The sequence below is a fragment of the Uranotaenia lowii genome, chromosome 3 (genome assembly GCF_029784155.1).
Source record: "Uranotaenia lowii strain MFRU-FL chromosome 3, ASM2978415v1, whole genome shotgun sequence".
Lineage (NCBI taxonomy): Eukaryota > Metazoa > Arthropoda > Insecta > Diptera > Culicidae > Uranotaenia > Uranotaenia lowii.
The window spans coordinates 41,758,506-41,779,280 of record NC_073693.1 but is presented as its reverse complement, the minus strand read 5'-3'; the positions used below and the strand labels follow the sequence as shown (position 1 = coordinate 41,779,280).

Here is a 20,775-nt window from a genome sequence, read left to right as displayed (position 1 = left end):
AAAAATGTGCCCAATTACATCAACTTTTCAATCCTTTTTTTTTCAAAATTTATCTGGTCTGACTCAAACAATTTTGACGGTTCATTGATTGAAAAGTATGGTTGTGTTGTAAACTTTTTTACTCTATTATGTGTTGTGAGCCTACTTGATTGAATGTTTCTACTGAATCAAAGCAATCAAAATATTCCCTTTAATTCAACCACGGTATAAGAATAGTTCAGATACTGGTATTTCGACAGCAACCTACAGTACCCAGTATCGGTTAGAAAATAATGAAGCACTACCAGGAAATACCCAAAAACAGAGAACAGCACAACTGCCGAGCATTCGGAGGTTTTTGCTACTTATTAGCAGCTTACTAACGCGGATAATATAAGGGAAGGAAACGCAAACGATACACATTAAACAGTCGAAAACTTTCACTGAAGAATATAGTAAGTTGCTATCGGAATACAGATATTTGAAGAAAAAACAGGTATTTGAACTATTCTTATACCGAGGTTGAATTAAAGGAAATTTCTCGATTGGTTTGATTCACTTTTTACATTTTTTTGTAGTCATGATCTTGAAAAAAATTCCAAAAATTATATCCTTATATGCAACGTATAGCTTCTAACTTCAGCTTTTTTGGACACTAAGTGAATTTTTTTTATTATTCTGTTGCTGATCTACAGTCTTTTTTCCTAAGTGTGTTTTTCAGATTTTTTTTCTAAGACTTTGAATAACGAAAAACTGAAGTGTTGTAGCTGAATTTTATTTGAGAAACAAAAATGACGAGTTTTCCAAAACTGCACCTATGAACATGAAATCAGCTGTGGTCCTGTAACAATGCAAGCGCTCAGTGTTCGGCACAAAAGCGCTAAACCGCTAATCGCTAATTAGTCCGCTAACTTTTTGTTAGCGGTTTAATTTTACCGCTAAATTTTGATCAAGCTAGCGAATTAGAAAGTTTCGCTAATTTTTAGTTCCGCTAATTGAAGAGCGCTATCTCTCATATATTTGTTAAAAACTCACGAAAGATTACTGATAGAAGTATACGTTTTGTTGTACTATGAATTGTCAAATGCTGTTAACAGTTCATTTAGCCTTTGTTTCAAGTTCGAATGTAAACTGTTTTTTGTTTTCTAGTGTTAAGTTTGAAAATGTTGTTCACGTACACGTTTATTAAATCACTGACTTGAGTTTTTCTGTGCTTGAGTCTCGACACGAATTTGTGGCATTAATGAGTGTCACTGATAAAAATCTTAAACATACAACAATTGGACCAAGATGAAATCTGAGAAAAAACTGGCAACCACAATCTTGTTCCATTAACTGTAAAACGCTTTAGAACTGCCTCAATTTGGGTTCAAATCTCATAAATTTTGGACCAATACTTAAACAAGTTTAAACCAATCTAAAAAAAGTCGAGTTGAAAATGCTATAATGTGCGGTGCTGTTGCTTTGGTCGAGTAAGGGTCTAAACCGATTGTTTGATGATTTAACATGAAATTCAAAAAAATATACATAACTTGGTAAACAGTTAGCGATTAGCGAATAGCGCTTTAAGCTTGAAGCGATAACTTTTTCAGATCATTTAGCGGTTTTGATTAGCGATCGCTAACTTTGCATGCGTTAGCGATTTAATTAGCGGCGCTAATCTTTCAGTTAGCGATGCCGAACACTGCAAGCGCTTATAAAAAAAAATCCGAGGTGCTGAAGTGTTTCAAGGCATTTCATTCGATGGCAGAACGGCAGTGCGGTCGAAAAATGAAAATTTTGAGGACCGATAACGGCAACGAATACACCAACAACGCGTTCCAGCAGTATCTGAAAGGTTTGGGTGTACGTCATCAGACAACGAACGACTATACTCCTGAGCAGAACGGGCTTGCCGAAAGAGCGAACAGAACCATAGTTGAACGGGCCAGGTGTATGTTGTACGAGACAAATCTTGGCAAGAAGTTTTGGGCCGAAGCAGTGTCGACGGCGGTTTACCTCATCAATAGGTCTCCCACTCGAGGCCATGATTTGACACCGGAAGAGGCATGGAGTGGCAGGAAACCTGATCTGTCGCACGTGAGAGTTTTTGGTACGAAGGCAATGGTGCAGGTACCGAAACAAAAACGCAAGAAGTGGGACCCGAAATCACGTGAGTGCATCCTTGTTGGTTTCGAGGAAGACACCAAGGGCTTCCGAATTTTCGATGTGAAAACGAGGAGCATCGAGAAAAACAGAGAGGTGTCCTTTATCAACGAGGGTTCAAGCGTTCCTGATAATCCGATAACAAATCCTACGACGAGCAACGAGGGTTCAAGCGTTCCAGTTATCCCAGTAACTTTTTCCGAAGACCAGGGCGATGCTGATGATGTTGCTGTCGTTGGTGAACCGGACGATGATGTCGTTTCGGTTAGCGATGTTGAAGAAACCGATTACGAATCTGCAGATGGAAATACATCAACTGACACCGTAACTGATGTGACCGTGCTCCCTCCGCAAAACAACTCAAATCCACCTTGGTCACAGGTGTTGAGGCGCAGCGGTCGGGAGCACAGACTTCCAGGCAAGTATGCAGATTACCAAATGAAGGGCAAAGGTATTTTCGTTTCCCATTCTTCACAGAACCAACCGATTGTTCCGGGGGCTGGTGCTACCAACAGTGAGCCAGAAGCTGGCTTCAGTGGCACAGCTGCTGTTTCTGGGCGCATTCTGGAGCAGTGTGAGGCACCTAAGACCTACAAAGAAGCGTTGGCCTCACCGTATGCTGCGAACTGGAAGATGGCTATGGATGAAGAACTGGCATCCATCCGAACGAATGGCACCTGGGCGTTGGTTGACCTACCACCTGGCCGAAAAGCGATCGGCTGTAAGTGGGTCTATGCGGTGAAACGAGATGCAGCTGGAAACGTCATCCGGTACAAGGCGCGTCTTGTTGCGCAGGGCTTCAGTCAGCAATTTGGTACGGACTATGAAGAGGTCTTCGCGCCGGTGGTCCGGCAAAATACGTTCCGTACGTTGATGGCGGTGGCAGCGAGACGAAACATGACAGTGAAACAATTCGACACCAAAACGGCTTTTCTCTACAGTGACCTTGAGGAGGAGTTGTTTATTAAGCAGCCGTGTGGGTACACCGTGAAGGGCAGCGAAGGCAAGGTCTGTCGTCTCCAGAAAAGCCTGTACGGACTGAAGCAGGCGGCTCGTTCCTGGAATCAGAAACTGCACGATGTTTTGGAGAAATCTGGCTATCAACGGTGCAAATCGGATCCATGCTTGTACCGGAAGTGCCACAACAAGCTTTGGTGCTACGTTCTGGTGTACGTGGACGACCTGGTGGTGGCAAGCCAAGATGCTGAGATGATCGACGTTCTAATCGGAATACTTCAGAAGTCCTTCGAAGTGTGCGCTCTGGGTGATATTCACTATTTCCTAGGTCTAGAAATAGAAAAGAAAGGCGGAGATTATTTCCTGAATCAGCATCGGTACATCAACGAGGTTATTGTTGATAGTGGTTTAGGCGATGCGAAGGTGTCCAAGGTTCCACTTGATCCAGGCTACGTCAAGCAGGCGAATAAAGGTGACCCACTTCCGGACAACAAGGAGTACCAGAAGCTTATTGGTAAGCTTCTCTACGTCGCGGTCAATAGTCGTCCGGACATTGCGACTGCTGTTTCGATCCTGAGCCGGAAAACAAGTAGCCCATCCCAAGTCGACTGGAATGAGCTAAAACGTGTGGTGAGGTATTTGAAAGGGACGATTCAATACCGACTTCGTTTATCCAACTGCAGTGGACCAGAAGGTGTTGTCGGCTACGCGGATGCAGATTGGGCCGAGAATCGAGACGATCGAAAGTCCAACAGCGGCTTTGTATTCATGGTGCATGGTGGAACGGTGAGCTGGGCGTGCCGGAAACAAACCTGTGTTTCTCTCTCGACGGCTGAAGCGGAATTCATCGCTCTCTCGCAGGCTACACAGGAAGCATTGTGGCTGAAGCAACTGATGAGCGATTTGAACGAGGAGGTGAAAGCTGTCTCGATATTTGGTGATAATCAAAGCGCCTTGAAGATCATCGAGTCGGAAAAATTTAGCAGCAGGACCAAGCACATTGCTGCTCGAATTCATTTCACCAGGGACCAGATGAAGCAAGGCGAAATATCATGTATCTACTGTCCATCAGAAAACATGATAGCAGATATTTTGACGAAACCCTTACCGGGTATTAGAATAGACTATTTAGCTAAGGAGATTGGTCTGATTGCTTTCGTCTAGGAGGAGTGTTGAAGTTGAGACGAAAACCGATCACAGCAATCTTAATTTGAATTTGAATTTATCATAGCAATCATGTCTTTCTCGACTCACTATAAAAGCAAGCACTAGATTGTAAACTTTATCCATTAGTTAATAAACTGTTAAACTTATAACAAGTTGTGTTCTCAGTTAGTAGTTGTCCATTAATTCTTATCTACACTGACAACGTAAAGTTATTTTAGCCCGTGAAAAGGATCGAATATTGTGACAAACTTCAAAGGGATGTGGATCCGTTCTCTGTTTTCGTAAACAGAAGCACACTAAAAGTGAACAGGAGGTCGCAGCAAGCTGTGTACGAAAACAGACATGTTTTTTTCCGCTGTCGCGTTTTTTCTCGTTTTCCCGATTTTCTAACTGTTTCTCCTCGTGAATCACGAGGTTTCCAAAACTATAAATTTTGTAAAAATCGGTTGGGAAATAAGAGAGATATATTGGTTTTAGTCAGAAGTGTCAAATTGACACTCGTGTAACGGGTAAAAATTTTTGGAACGGATGAGTGTTGAACAGACCATATGACTCTATGGAATTTAAAAAGCTGTTAGCCTAAAAAGATCATATCGTTTTAAATGATTATTTAGGTCTTAAAGGCCGCCAACGATTGCTTTGAGGATAGTGTTTAATTTTTTTAAGCCAGAGGTCATGAGATTGAATCTCGGTCATGACATTCGTAGTACTCTTTCTGTTTCTGAAAAAGCCTCAGGCCATAATAGCTAAGGTTTTCTTACAGATTAAATGACTTTTAAAAGGCCCTACAGCCTTGAAGTTTCTTAAGAAATTTACGAGCTTGATTCCTCTTCCTAACGTCCAAACCAAATCTAAACCTCAAACGGTCCTTAAAGACCTCATCAATTTTAAAAGGACTCTACGGTTCTAAAATAATGGTCAAAAAAAAACTCTTAAGCCCTAAAAGACTCAACGCCCTAGAATAAACCTAAGGCTTTAAGAATACTCAACGGCCCTTAAGAAACTGTACCGTTAAAAGACTCTACCGGCGTCAAAAAAACCCTTCAAGTCTTAGAAGACTTTATATCTTTGAAAAAGATTTTACAACTCCAGAAAGACAAGACTGCCTTTTAAAGGCTTCAGCCTTCAGCCTCAACTGACTCAACAATTCCAAAAATCAAGTTCAATTGCCATAATAGCTTTTGACCTAGATTCGCTTTTTTATTTAAAATGCAGGTATCTTGTCTAAAACCAGAATTTATTTTTTTTTAATCTGATTTAACAGCAAAATCTCTGAAAATATGGAGAAAACCTTGTTCAAATATAGTTTTTTCTTTATTCATTTTTCTCAAAACTGACAGTAATTGTAATTTTATTAAATTTTCTCAATCACCCTCAGCCGATGACTCAGAAGCAGCAGCGCAAGACGGTCGGTTCCCAGTTCCGAGAAAGCTTGACCCTACTGATCACCACGCTCCACAACACGACACCGCATTACGTCAGGTGCATTAAGGTAAGAAGATGTGAGATTTGATTAGTTATAGGTAGTCGATCGAATGATATATGTATTGATATTGATCATTTTCTGCACGTACGATACATTCATGCCGTGATTCATCATTCGAAAACAGCCCAACGAAGAAAAAGCCGCCTTCAAGTGGGAGGCACCGAAGATCGTCCAGCAGTTGCGTGCCTGTGGCGTGCTGGAAACGGTACGAATATCTGCGGCCGGGTTTCCCTCGCGGTGGGTGTACGAGGACTTTTATGAACGCTATCGGTTACTTTGCAAGCGGGTACAGATCGTGGATTGGAACGAGAAGGCCACCTGTACCAATATTGTGCGCAACTGGCTAACCGATCCGGACAAGTATCGACTGGGTAAGACGCAGATTTTCTTCCGGGCCGGGCAGGTCGCCTATCTGGAGCAGTTGCGCGGCGATGTCCGCAAGAAGCACATCATCCTGGTGCAATCGCTGATCCGGAGGTTTATCTGTAGGAAGAAGTATCTACGTTTGAAACGGACTGCTCTCGGGCTGCAACGGCATGCGCGAGGAATGTTGGCTAGGAAGTGAGTTTATCCTTTGCAGAATATGAATCATTTTCTCAAGTTAACAATTTTATCTTATTTTCAGGAAAGCGGAAGATCTGCGGCGAAATCGTGCTGCCATCACGATTCAAAGATACGTCCGAGGTTGGCTCAAACGGGTCAAATATCAACGCGTTCGAAAGTCAGTTCTTGGTATACAAACATACGCACGTGGTCTTCTGGCCCGGCAGAAGTTCAAAATGGTCCTGGATAATTACAAAGCCACTCAGATTCAGCGACTGTGCCGGGGTTATCTGGCCCGGATGCGTACCAAGAAGCGTTTGGCCAACATAGTCAAGTGTCAAGCCACAATTCGTCGCTTCCTGGCTCGCCGTCAGTACAAACGTCTAAAGGCGGAAGCCCGTACCATTTCGCATATCCAAAAAATGTACAAAGGTTTGGAAAACAAGATCATCGAGCTGCAGCAGCGCTACGATCAGATTTCGAAGGAGAATACAGATTTGAAAAAACAAAATGCAACCATACCGGAAATGCGCGTGCAGCTACAGGACCTGAAACGCCAAGAAAACGAACTCAAGGCCCTGAAGCTACAGCTAGAACAAAAGGATGAAAAACTGATTGTCGTAATCAAGCAGCTAGAGGGAGAACGCGACGAAAAGATGATCCTTCTTGAGGAAAAGCAAAGAGAAGAGGAGGAACGAATGAAGGAACGTGTCCTTATGGAACAGGACCTAGCCAAAATGCGCGAGCAGGTTAAAGAAATCAGCACCGTAAACAAACTCGAAAAAGATCGACTACTTTCCCAAGCGGATTCCAACGAAATACACGCAGCCTATCAACGCATGATGAAGGACAAAGATCATCTGGAAACCGAGAACAACGCCCTGCGCCACGAACTGAAACGAATGCAACACATCGTCAGCAATTCGCACGATCTCAAGACCCATTCCCGGTCGGTGAGCAACGCTTCCAGCACCAACGAAGACGACTACGGGTACAACTCCGGCAAAAACACCCTGGAAATCCGTCGCTCTCCGCATCATTCTTACGAAGGTGAAGTAAATAATAATCGCAAAAATCTAATTATCAACACAGCGGCGGCGTCAGGGCCAGAAACCAAACCGCCACTTTCGGTGATAACCATTGTCAGCAGCAGCGATAGTAGTGTAGAGTCGGAGAAAAAATCTCCTCCAACTCCCCGGGTTGCGGGTACCGGAAGGCAGCAGCAGCCCGAAGCAATCCTTTCTAGTCCCAGGGCAAAAGTCCCGAATTACGTTCCTTCCAGTATCGAGTACGAACGTATCTATAGCACTCCGCCGGAGTCGTTTAGTATGCTGAAAGGTTTGTGGATTGTGATTCAGTTTTGTGAGAAAATACTGATCATTTTTCGTCCGTGTGACTTAACACTGACCTACTAACTTGTGAACTTTTTAACGCAGTTTATACTGACTGCTACTAATATCTACTCGTTTCCCATTAATATTCTTTTTTAAAAGGGAGTGTTGAAATTTCATTTTCTGGAACAACATAACAGCTGTCTAGGTAGTGTGTAACAAATTAAATTTATGTTGATAAATTCTTTGACGAATCTAACAGTATAAGTTAAAGTTGGATAACAACGTGTTATTTGTTTAAATTTAACCTCAAATTGAACGGCATTCAAAAGCGGTTGTAAGACAATACCTATCTATTTACAAAAATAGTGCCTTTCCTAGATATATTTTTAATAGGTGTGCCGAAATCCAGGCTTTTCTTAAGCTACTTTCCGTTTGGGGGTAATAAAGGATTACAATGAAACTTTAGGTGTACTCGAGGAGGACTTATCCTAAGTCGTACAACTTTCGAGAATATGAAGGTTTTCATCTTACAGATGCTAAAACCGCTAAACCATTGGAAGAGTACTACGAAGGAATTCTTTTACCAGGACTCGATCCCTTGAACTTCAACAACCTTCCTTTGGTTTTGGTCAACAACTTTCCGGCTCGCTAGATGACGGCCACACTACAGCTTTCATTGATTTTCAATGGGTTCCCGGCATGACGACTTTTCCATGGATGCTAGGGCTCAACAACATTCCAATGAATTCTCGGCTTGAAAACCTTCCTATGGATTCCCTACACGACGCCCTCCCAATGGATTACCGGATCGAATAATGTTCTCCGTGTTGTCCCGATTTGGTAGCTTGCAATTTTATAAGTCGTTGTTACCAAACCAGTCCTGATTTTAAAGTTATTTAAAGTTGATTTTTAGTTATTTTGATACTACAGATTCCCAGGTATCTCTCTGTAGAAGATGTCTGGTGTAATTATTCAACCAAATGGTATGCGATTGGTTGTACTCTGTGAACATGATTATTATTAAATTTTTATAAACAAAGGGTTCTCAAATTCCAACGCACATCATGCGGTTGAACAAAACTGCACCAAAAATTCTTTCAGAGGGAGTTTTTTTCCTATTGGTCTTCCAAGTAGCACAATTAACACACGACGTATTAAAGGACACGACACTTAACATTCTTACAAACGTGAGAAAGGATTCAAAATTACCTTTTTTGTCGATCGGTTTCGGGCTCGATGTTGCCCATCTACAGGACGATGTCCGACTGATCGATCACACGAAGAAATTATTGGCAGGATCGTACTACGAGTGTCGTAGTATTCGTTGAAGGATAAATTATAAAGGAACCATCCTTTATCGTACTACGAGTGTCGTAGTATTCGTTGAAGGATAAAAGAACCATCCTTCAACGAATACTACGACACTCGTAGTACGATCCTGCCAGTAATTTATTTCGTCAGTCAGACATCGTTCTGTAGATGGGCAACATCGAGCACGATACCGATCGACAAAAAAGGTAATTTTGAATCCTTTTTTCCGTTTGTAAGAACGTTAAGTATCGTGTCGTCGTGTGTTAATTGTGTAGGTAAGTTCTAACGTTGGCACAAATCCGCTTAAAAAAGAGTTCCAAGTAGCACTCTTGTTAAATAGTGCGCTTCGCTACAATATTCATTCGCAAGTCAGCTCTGTCGTCTCAACGACTCAGGGCTTAACCTCTCCTCTACCGACTCATGATACGAACTTGTCATGTGCCGATCGAACGTAGCTGATCGTGGACATGCGCCAGTTACACCAGTAAATCTACACAGATACGGAGTATCATACCAGTTCTGGTTTGACCTTCTCTGAACCGCTTTCGACGACCTCACAATCATGCTGGCTCGGCAACCTTCCAGTTTGACAGTTACTCTGATCTGACGACTTTTCTGTCCATCCATCAAATCTAGTTTGAAGATCTTCCTTCAGTTTCCATAAGTGATGAGCCCATAAGCCCTAAACTTAGGTTTGTGGAAAAGAGAGACCGTACGCGCACACCTTGATGGTTGAAACTGGAATACTCCTTTTTGTACTCAAACTTTCCCTAAATACATTTAGATTACGGTTACTAATAGTGCGTGTTGTATTATTATTCGTTGTTATCTTACGACGAACTTCAATGAAATTTAAAAACTCTTCTCCTGTCATGACCCCAAACAGAATCTTTTTCTCTCTATCGCTAGTGGTGCGGAATTTTCTCTCCTGACTTCCATGTATGTAAGATATCACTATTTGATTTTATAAGTTAGATGATAATGGTTTGCTCTGTTAACACGACATCCGTTTTTGTGTCTACTAACTAGTTAAAATAAAATGTCTGTAGGAAAAGCGTTTCTTTTGTGTAAAATAACTTTCAAATAATTTCGTTGACATCTTGATTCCTTCCGTTTTCAATATTCATCACCGACAAACCATTTCTGTCCCCTCACAGACCACTCAACCCCAAATACCAGCGACAGTCCACCGGAGAAGGATCAAACAGCCATCATCCTGAAGATGCGGCATCTCTTCGAGGAGGAGAAGTCCAAGAGCGACCAGCTACGCAAAGAGGTAGCTCGTTTCCGCAAAAATGCCTCCTTCAGTACCGAGGACTCGATCCGGGCCTCGGAACTGGAGGTGGAAATCGAAAAGCTTCGACAGGACTACAACCTGCTGCGGAATAGCATCAAACGAGGTGTTGAAGACCTTGAAATAGAGGCACAGTACAACGCTCTTCAGGAAGAGCTGAGACGTCGTCGAGATGAGTGTATTTCCCTGAAGGCTGTATTGGCACAGCAGAGTCAATCGCTTAGGTCGCTGGGACAGTTCGGACTGAATCCGAATGGTGACAATAGTTTACGGATTCACGATGAGGTCGAACTGATGGAGGCCTTCCAGGCGCAGAAGTTGGTCAACCGTCAGCTTGAGTCAGAACTGAGAGCTTTAACCGATGCCAATAACGAAACGTTGGTAGAGAACAATAAAATCATTGAGGGACTGCGCAAGGAGGTGCAAGATTTGCAGACCATATTGCAGGATCAAGTTGAAGGTACCGTGGAGAATGTTGATGTGGACGCTTTGAAACAGAGTGAACAGTTCTTGAGGCATGAGTTGAAGAAGTCTACGGCAGCGTATGTAGAACTGCAAGAGCAGTTCAACGAGCTTCTGGCCAGGATTGGTGACTTGACTAAGAAAAATAATATCCTCTGCAACCGGTTACGGGACCACGGCTTGAACGATTCCATACTGTCGAACGATGAGTTCCAGAATATGGCTGTTGTGGTCAAAAAGAAGGCACAATCCTACCAGGGTATCTTGAAGTATCGGCAGGAAGATGAAACCAAGATCCTGCAGCGATTGGTAACGGACTTGAAGCCACGTGTAGCAGTGACCTTGCTGCCAAGCTTACCCGCCTATGTAGTGTTTATGTGTATCCGCTACACAGATCTTGTGAACACGGACAATCAAGTGCGATCTCTTTTGACCCGTTTCGTACAGATGATGAAGCGGCTGTGCAAAGTACCAAACATTAGCGAAATTCGAATCCTGTGGCTAGTCAATACTTTAACGTGAGTTTATCTGCCTTAATAACTCTTTACAAAAATCGGGTAACCTTTCTTTTATTCTAGTTTACACAATCTTTTGAAGCAGTTCGGTGCCTATCCGGACTACATGCAGTACAACACCGAAGCCCAGAACCAGCAGCAATTGAAGAACTTTGATCTCTCGGAGTATCGTCAGGTGATCTACGAAACGATCATCAGCATGCACGACGTTCTGATGAGGCAGATTGAAGAGAGCCTCAAACAGTTCATCGTACCGGCCATACTGGATCACGACGAAATGGCCCGAGGTAGAAGTCGAGGTCGAACCATGTCCCTGGACATTTCGCCGGAGCAAAATCGGGAGCCCAAGACGCTGGTGCAGCAGCTGGATATGTTGCACAAGCTGCTGAGCAGCCACGGAATGGAGTCGTGCTACATCGAGCAGATCTTTAAGCAGGTTAGTTGAGATAGTCTTCTTAATTTGGAAAAAGCTTGATTATAATGTCCCATGTAATCTCATTCCAGCTTATGTACTACATTTGTGCGGTGGCCGTTAACAGTCTGATGCTGCGGGGTGATTTGTGCATGTGGAAGACGGGCATGAAGATACGCTACAACGTAGGCTGTCTGGAGACCTGGGTCCGCACCATGGCAATGGATCCAGACGTGGCGAAACCACTGGAACCGCTGAACCAAATCTCCGGAATTCTGCAAGCCCGGAAAACGGAGGAGGACGTTCAGACCCTGCTGGAGCTGAGCACTTCCCTCACTACACCGCAGATTTTGAAGGTTTGTTTCGACACCTGACCTCATAACCATATAACGTTGACTAAACTTTCTTTTTTTCCACCTTCAGATCATAAAATCATACTCAACGGACGACTGTGAGAACGCGATCAAGCCGATCTTCATCGAACGGCTAACCCAGCAGCTGAAGGAACGAGCCAAACACAGCGAATCGGATACTTACATGATGGACGAGGAGATGGTTCTTCCGCTGGTCGTGACCTACAAGTACAGTGAAGTCAACCTGGAGGAAATCGATGTACCGGAAGAGTTGAACCTTGACGGACTTATCACGAAAATATAAATGATCAACCATTAAAGGTAAGTATTAATATTTGTTTAGAAAAAAAACAAGCTGTTTTATCTGTCAATCGAATAATAGTGAAGGCAAAATTTGAGTGTTACCGAAAGCTGGATTGTTGATTGTTGAAGAACTGCTTTTATCGGCTAACACTGGACTTTACTTCTACTGGATTGTTAGTTTTTGTTGATTCTTAAACAAAAGAAATAATACATATTCGAGAAAATGAGTTCTATCGAAATCAAAAAACAAGTAAACGTCTAACGTTTTGTACCCCGCGCGTAACTATGTCGTACTCAGAGTACGGTTTCTCTGCCTTTCAAATGTATTTGGCTGACTAAAAGTTCAAAACTACGGTTTCAGCCGCCTTCCAATCAATCGGAACATCGATCGCTCTTCTGATCCATGTTGAACTTCACAGAGTTAAAAACAAAAAGTGCATTTACTAGTCCTATTATAGCGGACTAGAACGAGATGGTATTCCATTATTGTATTATATAGTTTATTTACCCACTATGTTTGGACGGGCGTTCAACTTAGGATTAGGAACAAAACAACGGAAGCAAACGGATTAAAAGAACCATACCTATAAATTATATTTATTGCATCTAGACGCGTTCGATAGTTTTTAGAAGAGCTATCGCACTTATTTAAAGAATAAAAAGAAAACAATAATCTATACAGACAGTTGACACTGAAAACTACTTAATAAACAATCACTGGATGGAAACGAAAGTACACATAGCGAAAAGGAAACCATTAGAGCATTAGCATACAAACATATATATTACTTAATGTTACGTAATATTACTACTATTTATCGTTTAGTAGCATTTTTTTGCTAAATAGAAAAATTTATGAAGATGAACTCACGGATAGTTGCCGTGAGCTGCTGGCATGTTAACCAATAAAGCAAGTCAAGATTACCTTAAAGTAAAAATACTTAACTGATCCGAACTTAGCCCAAAAATAAGCGATGACATGGGATTGTCTTTTGTTCAAATATGGATGTTGAATGTGATAAACGATCACTTACCTGTAGAATTTTTATTATTTACAAATGGTTTTGTTAATGCATTTTACTTATAAAGTTTTTATGGGCCGAAGCCTAACTGGCCAATTAGCGACAGCTGTGGGACAAGCTTCATGGACTGAATGCTTTATAAAGTACCATCACATAATCCGACATGTACTTCCCTGTGATTTGATCTGTGTGTGATTTCATCGTAGTTGCCACGAGTATTCGTGGCTTGAGGAACCCATGTTTGAGGACACATGAAGAGGAACGGCCTGGAGCTCTACGCTAGGGGTAGAATGTAACAGATCTAAATCACGGAGCACACAAATGCTGACGCAGTTTCAGGTAATACCTTCATCGCCATATTGCCCGGAATGCCGCCGACCGTGGCCTAGAGGATAGCGTTCAAGTCTTCTATGCCAGAGGTCATGAGATCCATTCTCGTCTCCATAGTACATAGCACATTTCTATGGCTGATGGTGTTAGCATTAGTAAGATGTTAGTCATTATATCCTTGAACGATGTACGCTTTAATCATAAGTAGAATTTAGATCTCTTCAAAGAAACATGAAGTTTCATTGAGATCCTATATGCGTGTGTTCGTTTTTTGTTAATACGTAGATACAAAGGAATCGGTCCTACATGAAATTTATGTCTGCCCCAGGTTCATCTCAAGGCGTAGACAACTTTTCACTTTGATTGCTGAGAATTTGGGGGATTTGCCGTAATGTGAAGATCTGAATCGTAGACCGATGACTTCCTACGAATCTGTTTGCTGGTTGCGTTAGGCGGCGGAGTAGGATTCGGGACATCACTTTGTAGGCGGCATTTAGGACAGTGATAGCTTGGTAGTTCTCACAGTCGAATTTGTCGCTCTTTTTGTAGATAGGGCATATCACGCCCTCCTTCCACAGTTCAGCCGAGATACCATACTAGCCAGCTCCTCTACGTCGTTGGCTACGCCGCGCCGCTTCCCCCACCGTCTTGGTCTCCTGCATGGGCGCCATTCAGGTGTTCATCGAAGTGCTGCTTCCACCTTTTGATCACCTTGCGATTATTGTCCGTTGCCTCCTTCCTTATCCCGGCACACTCCGGCTTGCGGCATGAAGCCTTTACGGGATGCGTTCAGCTTCTGATAGAACTTTTGTGTTTCCTGGGAACTATGCAGCTCCTCTAGCTCCTCGAGCTCCTACTCCTCCAGGCGGCGCTTTTTCTTCTGGAAAAATTCGGACTAGCTGCCTCTTCCATCTTCACTGTCACCAGATTATGGTCTGACTCGATGTTGGCGCCTCGACATGATCTGACGTCAATGATGTCTGAGAAGTGCCGGCTGTCTATCAAAACGTGGTCAATCTGTGATTGCGTTTGGTATCACCGTACTTGTGTGTCGTTTGGTCCAGGTGTACTTGTGTGGAAGGTGGTAATGGAAAAAAGGTACTACGTACGGCCATACGTTTGGAGGCAGCAAAATTGATAAGTCTGGGCCTTTTTCGTTGGTCAGCGCGCTAAACCTTCCAATTGTCGGTTTGAATTCCCCCTCTTAGCCTACCTGAGCGTTAAAAACCCCGATGACGACTGATATTATTTTTTGGGTAGCGGTCGTATTCATGTTCCAGTTGCGCGTAGAATTCGTCTATGTTGTCATCGGCACTTCCAAGGTGAGGGCTGTGCACGTTGATCATGTTAATGTTGAAGAACCGGCCCTTGATTCTCAACCGGCTCATTTGTGGGTCGATCGGCCACCACCTGATCACGCGCTTCTGCATCTTCCCCATCACTATAAAAGCTATTCCTAGCTCGTTTGTGTTGCCACAGCTCTGGTAGATGGCACGACCATCTTGGAACGTTCGTACCGTGGAGCCCTTCCAGCATAACTCCAGCAGCGCTACGATGTCGAATTTGCGGCTCTTCAATTCGTTGGCGAGCACGTGGGTACTGCCCATGAAATTTAAAGATCAGCAGTTCCATGTTCCGAGTTCAAAATTAGTGTGGGAATGCATCAAAAACTAACTCAACCAAATTCAATTAATTTTTACTGGGCTTCTGAGCATTGCGGTATAGAGGGCAATGAAAAGGTCGAAAGCTTGTCTACTATTCCGCTTGACGGTCCAGAACCTTTTTGCAGTATATCTATGCTATTTTTAATTTGAAATGAAAAATAAAGAAAAAAAAATAATTGCAGATGATTGGAAAAACGCAGTTGGAGAGCGACAAGCTTAAAGATTTATCCAATACAGTATATAAAAATCAGAAAAAGCTCTTAGCTTATATAAGAAAGACCATAAAATATTTACAGGGTGTTACTGCCGAATCCAAAAGGGATCAAGCATAAGCCCTCGAATCCCTGGTCGTTACTCTGGGGATTCAGTGGAGGGTGGGCACACAAGGCCTTTTTCTGTCGGCTGATCTCAAGCGTGAGGCAACGGAGGTCTCAAGGTCGGCTCCTGGATCTAATGGATGAATCAGGAGTTCTTTCTAGTGTGTAGAGTAATCAAAAACTTTTTATGAATGTGCTTTTTGTTTATTGCCCTAACCTTAAAAAGTCTGTGTATGTGTGTTTTAGTGTAATTTTGGTGTGTAGTGTGTAGCTTTACAGGTACCTTTTAACAAGCTAGGAAGCTAGGTCCAGATGGCAATAGGTAGCGGTAGGGATTTCCGCGTGGGTGGTTTGCTACCCAACGGGGTGTTTTGGCGGGATTTGATGTTCAATGGCGTATTGTGGTGGAGGAGATTGACTTGGCGGATCTGGGCGGCATGTGGCTGGTGACTTGATAGATGGTGGTGTAGCGGATCGTGATGTGTCGGACCGAGGTGTTCATTTACCCCGATATTATAATACGTCGCTATTGTGTTTGCGACTACTCTAGCTTCGACAATAGCACATTTCAAGATAAGAAATTAGCTGACAGGTTCGGGTCCTGGGGGAATCATTTTATGATGACTCATTTCATGATGTACCACGCTCATTTGCGGTGCCAGAAGAGCCTACCCCAAAGCGTGCATTGTCTGCAGGGGATCTTGTGCATCTCTCGCGAACTGCCAAGGCTTTCGGGAGTTGTAATACGATGGGCGGTGGGCAATCAAACGCGAAGCCAAGATTTGACGGAAATGCCTGAAGCGCCACAGAGGAGGATGTGTGTCCAGGAACTGCGGAGTCAACGGATGCACATGCAAACATCACCCATTGCTACACAAGCAGCTAAACCCAGAGTCCGCGCCTATGCAGCCAAACTCAGAGTCTGCGCCCATCCAGACTGGAGACAACGCGCAACGGGAAGAGCGGTCCTGCAACATTCACCTGTTCGGGTCCAGCGCTGTCCTGTTTCGCTATGTCCCAGTCGTGGTGCATGGAAACGGGATTGTGATTCAATGCTACGCCTTCTTGGACGACGGATCCTCGCTGACGCTTATGGACCAAGACCTAGCGGATGATCTGAACCTCAAAGGAGAACTTCGTCCCTTGGGTCTCAATTGACTGGAGGCACATATAGAACAGAGGACAACAGTCAAATCGTCTGTTTAGATGTGTCCGGGCTTAAAGGAAAGCGGTATCACCTGGAGAATATAAGGACAGTAGAGGAGCTGCAACTGCCATCTCAAACGCTCGACGTGGAGCAGCTTGAAAAAGATAACCCTACCTACGAGGAATTCCCGTGGACTCGTACACCGATATCCGACCTCGTCTACTAATTGGAGTGCAACACGGTAACGGTAACGCTACGCTGGTTAGAAAGAGTCGAGAAGGCGAATCTGGTCAACCGATTGCAGTTAAGACCAACCTGGGATGGATGATCTACGGAGGAGTACCGACGGGAGAGTCGCATAGTATGGTGCATTATACGTACCTGTGACAACCAGACGGAAGATGACGCTGATGAGAAGCTGGATTGCGCGGTGAAGGACTTCTTCTCTCTTGAGAGTTTAGGAATATCTGCACCCACCAAGATGATGCGCTCCGCCGACTACTACGTGAGCTAACCAAATTCGATGGCGAGAGATATACAACCGGCCTACTCTGGAGATACAACATCAAGCTAGTGAACCTTCATATAAGAGAAGCGACATCTGATCCCTCTTAAAATGAAATATGTGGCAACATCGCCGAAATCTTGAACAACAAAAATCCCAGCACTGTTTTCTGGCTCAATGTTCAAGCTCTAAAGTAAACGCTCCTTCAATCCAACAAAATAACATTGAACTCGATGCCCGAAGGATCGCGATAAACGGTATGAATGACTTGAATTTCGTTAAAAATCATTTAGCTTTCTAACTAGAAACATGATTCACCAAAGCATTAAAAAAAATTGCACCTAATCATAAATTCATATGACCAGCTAAAAAATTATCTGTTTGAACTATAACAACAATCGCAATACCTTCCTTGGTTGAGTTTTCAATAAGAAAGGTAAAAGCTCTGCGACAAAATGCTCGGATCGATTGGAATCGATTTTGACAGTTCTTTTGCTCGATTGGAATTTTGTGTTTCAGATGTCACTTCTCTTATATACAGGTTCACTACATCAAGCATCTGCCAGACAGCAAACCGATGGCGCTAAAGCGGTTCTTGAATCTCGAGCGACGTATGACGAAAGACCCGGAGCTGAGAGAAGTACTGCAGCAGAAACTGGCTGATTACGTCGCTAAGGGCTATGTTCGGAAGCCGGCATTGGAGGAACTGGAGGAAAATCACGAGCGTGCCTGGTACTTTCCAGTTTTTCCGGTCATCAACCCCAATAAGCCAGGAAAAGTTCGACTCGTCTGGAACGCCGCAGCAACAACGCATGAAGTTTCGCTAAACTCTTTACTACTCACGGGAACGAACCATCTCCGGGATCTGACCACTCCGCTGGTCTCCGTGCTCTTCAAATTTCGCGAACATCGATTTGGTATTTGTGGTGACATCAGGGAGATGTTCCACCAGATTGGAATTAGAGACGAAGACCAGCATAGCCAGCGATTTCTGTGGCGAGATAAGAGAGAGCTTATATGGGTTGGTGGTATTAGCATTAGTAAAATGCTAGCCATTATATCCTGGAAAGATGTACGCTTTAGTCTTAAGTAGAATTTAGATCTCTTCAAAGAAACTTGAAGTTTCACTGAGATCCTATATGTATGTGTTCGTTTTTTTTAGGTGAACCCAGTGTTTATGTTATACAAGTGATGACGTTCGGGGCGTGATGTTCTCCATCAAGCGCACAGTACGTGAAGAACATGAACGCGTAACGTTTCAGCGAACAATTCCCTGCGGCCATAGTGCAGTGTACGTATGTCGACGACATGTTGTGTAGCACAGAGACCGAAGAAGAGGCGATTTAGTTGGCGAAGACTGTTTGGAACATCAACAATCGAGGCGGGTTTGAAATTCGTAATTGGATGTCCAACTCCGTTGGCATACTATCAGCGCTTCGTGGAGATTCCTGCGCAGAGAAAAACCTCGACCTATCATCCAGCTTAGCGACCGAGAAGCTATTGGGGATGTGGTGGTGTACTAAGACCGACTGTTTCACTTACAAAATCAACTGGGATCGGCTAGGACGTGAGCTGCTGGAAGGCAATTGTTGCCCTACGAAGTGTGAGGTACTCCGCACTCTGATGACCATCTACGATCCTCTAGGTCTCATCGTGCACTTCCTAATGTTTCTCAAGGTACTGCTTCAGGAGATCTGGCGGACCCGAGTAGGCTGAGACGAAAACATCTACGATAAGTGCTTCGAAAAATGGCGAAAATGGCTGCATCGTCTTCCGGACGTTGAGAACGTCAGGATTCCACGGTGCTACAGGATGTCTTCATCGATTGGTAATCACACCGAGATCCAGAAGCACACATTTGTTAACGCGAGTGAAAAAAATTTAAAATTTTCAAAATTTTATAATTTTATTCAAATAAACTTGGGATGCGTGAAAAAAAAGTGTTCTTTGTTCGGTTGATAGGAGAGAGTTGCCGTGTTCAATCCGGTGTTTTTTTTGCCGTATGGTGACACAAAAGACAATTAAATTCTCGCTAGCTACCAAAGTGGAGAAGTGCCCTCGCTAGAATAGGAAAAGTGATACGTTGACTTCCCCGAAACTTGGCCTGTCGAGTGCTGGTGGCCTGCAGTTTTTATTCCGTTGTTCCCCGTGAAAAGGATTTGGCCCCCGCTGGAAGTGTTTGGAGGCGCGGGTGAAGGTCGTCCTCATCGTTTGACAAACGGCCTAATCATCTTCGTCAGACTAGTTCCCCGCTCATTGACGTTCGTGGCAGCCATCTTCAATCAACGAAAGAAGACCACGTGGTTGGATCCATCGTTAGACACTGGACCAAATATACGACTTTCCAATTGGCCGAATAGTCGTGGATTACGAAAAAATCAATCAAGTTTGTAATATCTTTTATTTTTTTCACTGTTTCTCCCCTATCTTGTTTCCCTTTTTTTTATATTTCGATCATTGAGTGCTTTGCTCATATTTTCAAAACGGAGGCATTAGTGGCTCCGTTGAAAAAATATGAACGAAGGCGGGGGGTTAAACCCCTCAGTTATGGATGATGAGAGTCCAACCTACGAGAATGAGGAGCATTTGGAGGACCCAGATGCTGCTGGTCCCTCAAATGCTAGCCTTTCTCAGATGGATGATGCCTCTTCATCATCCCCAGCTGAGAGTAGAGTCACCCGGCTCCGAAAATATGCTGAAGGCTCATCTTCCTCTGGGCCATGGGTGGTTTTCATCCGGCCCAAAAAGAACGGAAAACCTCTTAATGTGGTACAGATCACCAAAGATCTGGCGAGGTGGACCTCTGTAACCAGTGTTACAAAATTACGTGCGAACAAGCTGCGCGTTGTTGTGGCTAACTCGAAAGCTGCAAACGAGATTGTGGCCAGCAAGTTTCTAATTCTAGAGTATCACGTTTACATCCCGTCTCGAGACGTAGAGATTGAGGGCGTGATCACAGAAATGAGCCTGGATGCGAAGTACATTAAATCCAACGGCGTTGGTAAGTTCAAGAGCCTCGATTCGACTTCTGTCGAAATCGTGGATTGCCGTCAACTCAATACTGCCAGCGTCGTAAATGGAGTTACAAAGTACTCGCCTTCAGCTTCATTTCGTGTGACCTTCGCGGGTACCGCCCTCCCTCACTACGTCTTGATTGACGGAGTTTTAAGGCTTCCTGTGCGACTCTTCGTGCCTCGACCCATGCATTGCCAAAATTGCATCAAGTTGGGGCACACAGCGTCGCACTGTTGCAATAAGCCACGCTGTCCCCAATGCGGGGAGAATCATGGGGCTGGAGCATGCTCAGCAATAGAGCAGAAATGTGTCTATTGCGGGGGCTCACCCCATGAAATCTCTTCGTGCGAGGCATTCAAGAGTTGCTGGGATAAACAGAAGCGCTCTTTAAAGGAACGATCGCGTCGTTCTTATGCCTCTATCTTAAAGAGCGCTTCTCCACTGGCCCAACCTCATTCAAGTAACATCTTTTCTGTGTTGCCAGTTGACAACGAAGAAACAACGGATGAGGAAA

The 20,775-nt window shown here is 43.8% G+C and overlaps 1 protein-coding gene across 5 annotated transcripts in view; it reads left to right on the top strand.

Annotated features, from left to right (window-relative positions):
* The window catches only part of LOC129751071 (unconventional myosin-Va), an 82,768-nt gene extending 69,583 nt beyond the window's left edge, over positions 1–13,185 (top strand). For 3 of the 5 annotated variants that reach the window (XM_055746342.1, XM_055746341.1, XM_055746340.1), the window contains exons 7-13: positions 5,627–5,740; positions 5,859–6,295; positions 6,360–7,615; positions 10,080–11,196; positions 11,257–11,629; positions 11,698–11,961; positions 12,029–13,185. In XM_055746342.1, coding sequence (XP_055602317.1) covers positions 5,627–5,740; positions 5,859–6,295; positions 6,360–7,615; positions 10,080–11,196; positions 11,257–11,629; positions 11,698–11,961; positions 12,029–12,262 — 3,795 coding nt within the window. In that variant the 3' untranslated portion in view covers positions 12,263–13,185. The remainder of the gene's footprint in view (positions 1–5,626; positions 5,741–5,858; positions 6,296–6,359; positions 7,616–10,079; positions 11,197–11,256; positions 11,630–11,697; positions 11,962–12,028) is intronic. The other 2 variants (XM_055746344.1, XM_055746343.1) reach the window with 1 other exon arrangement.
* Positions 13,186–20,775: the final 7,590 nt, after the last annotated feature.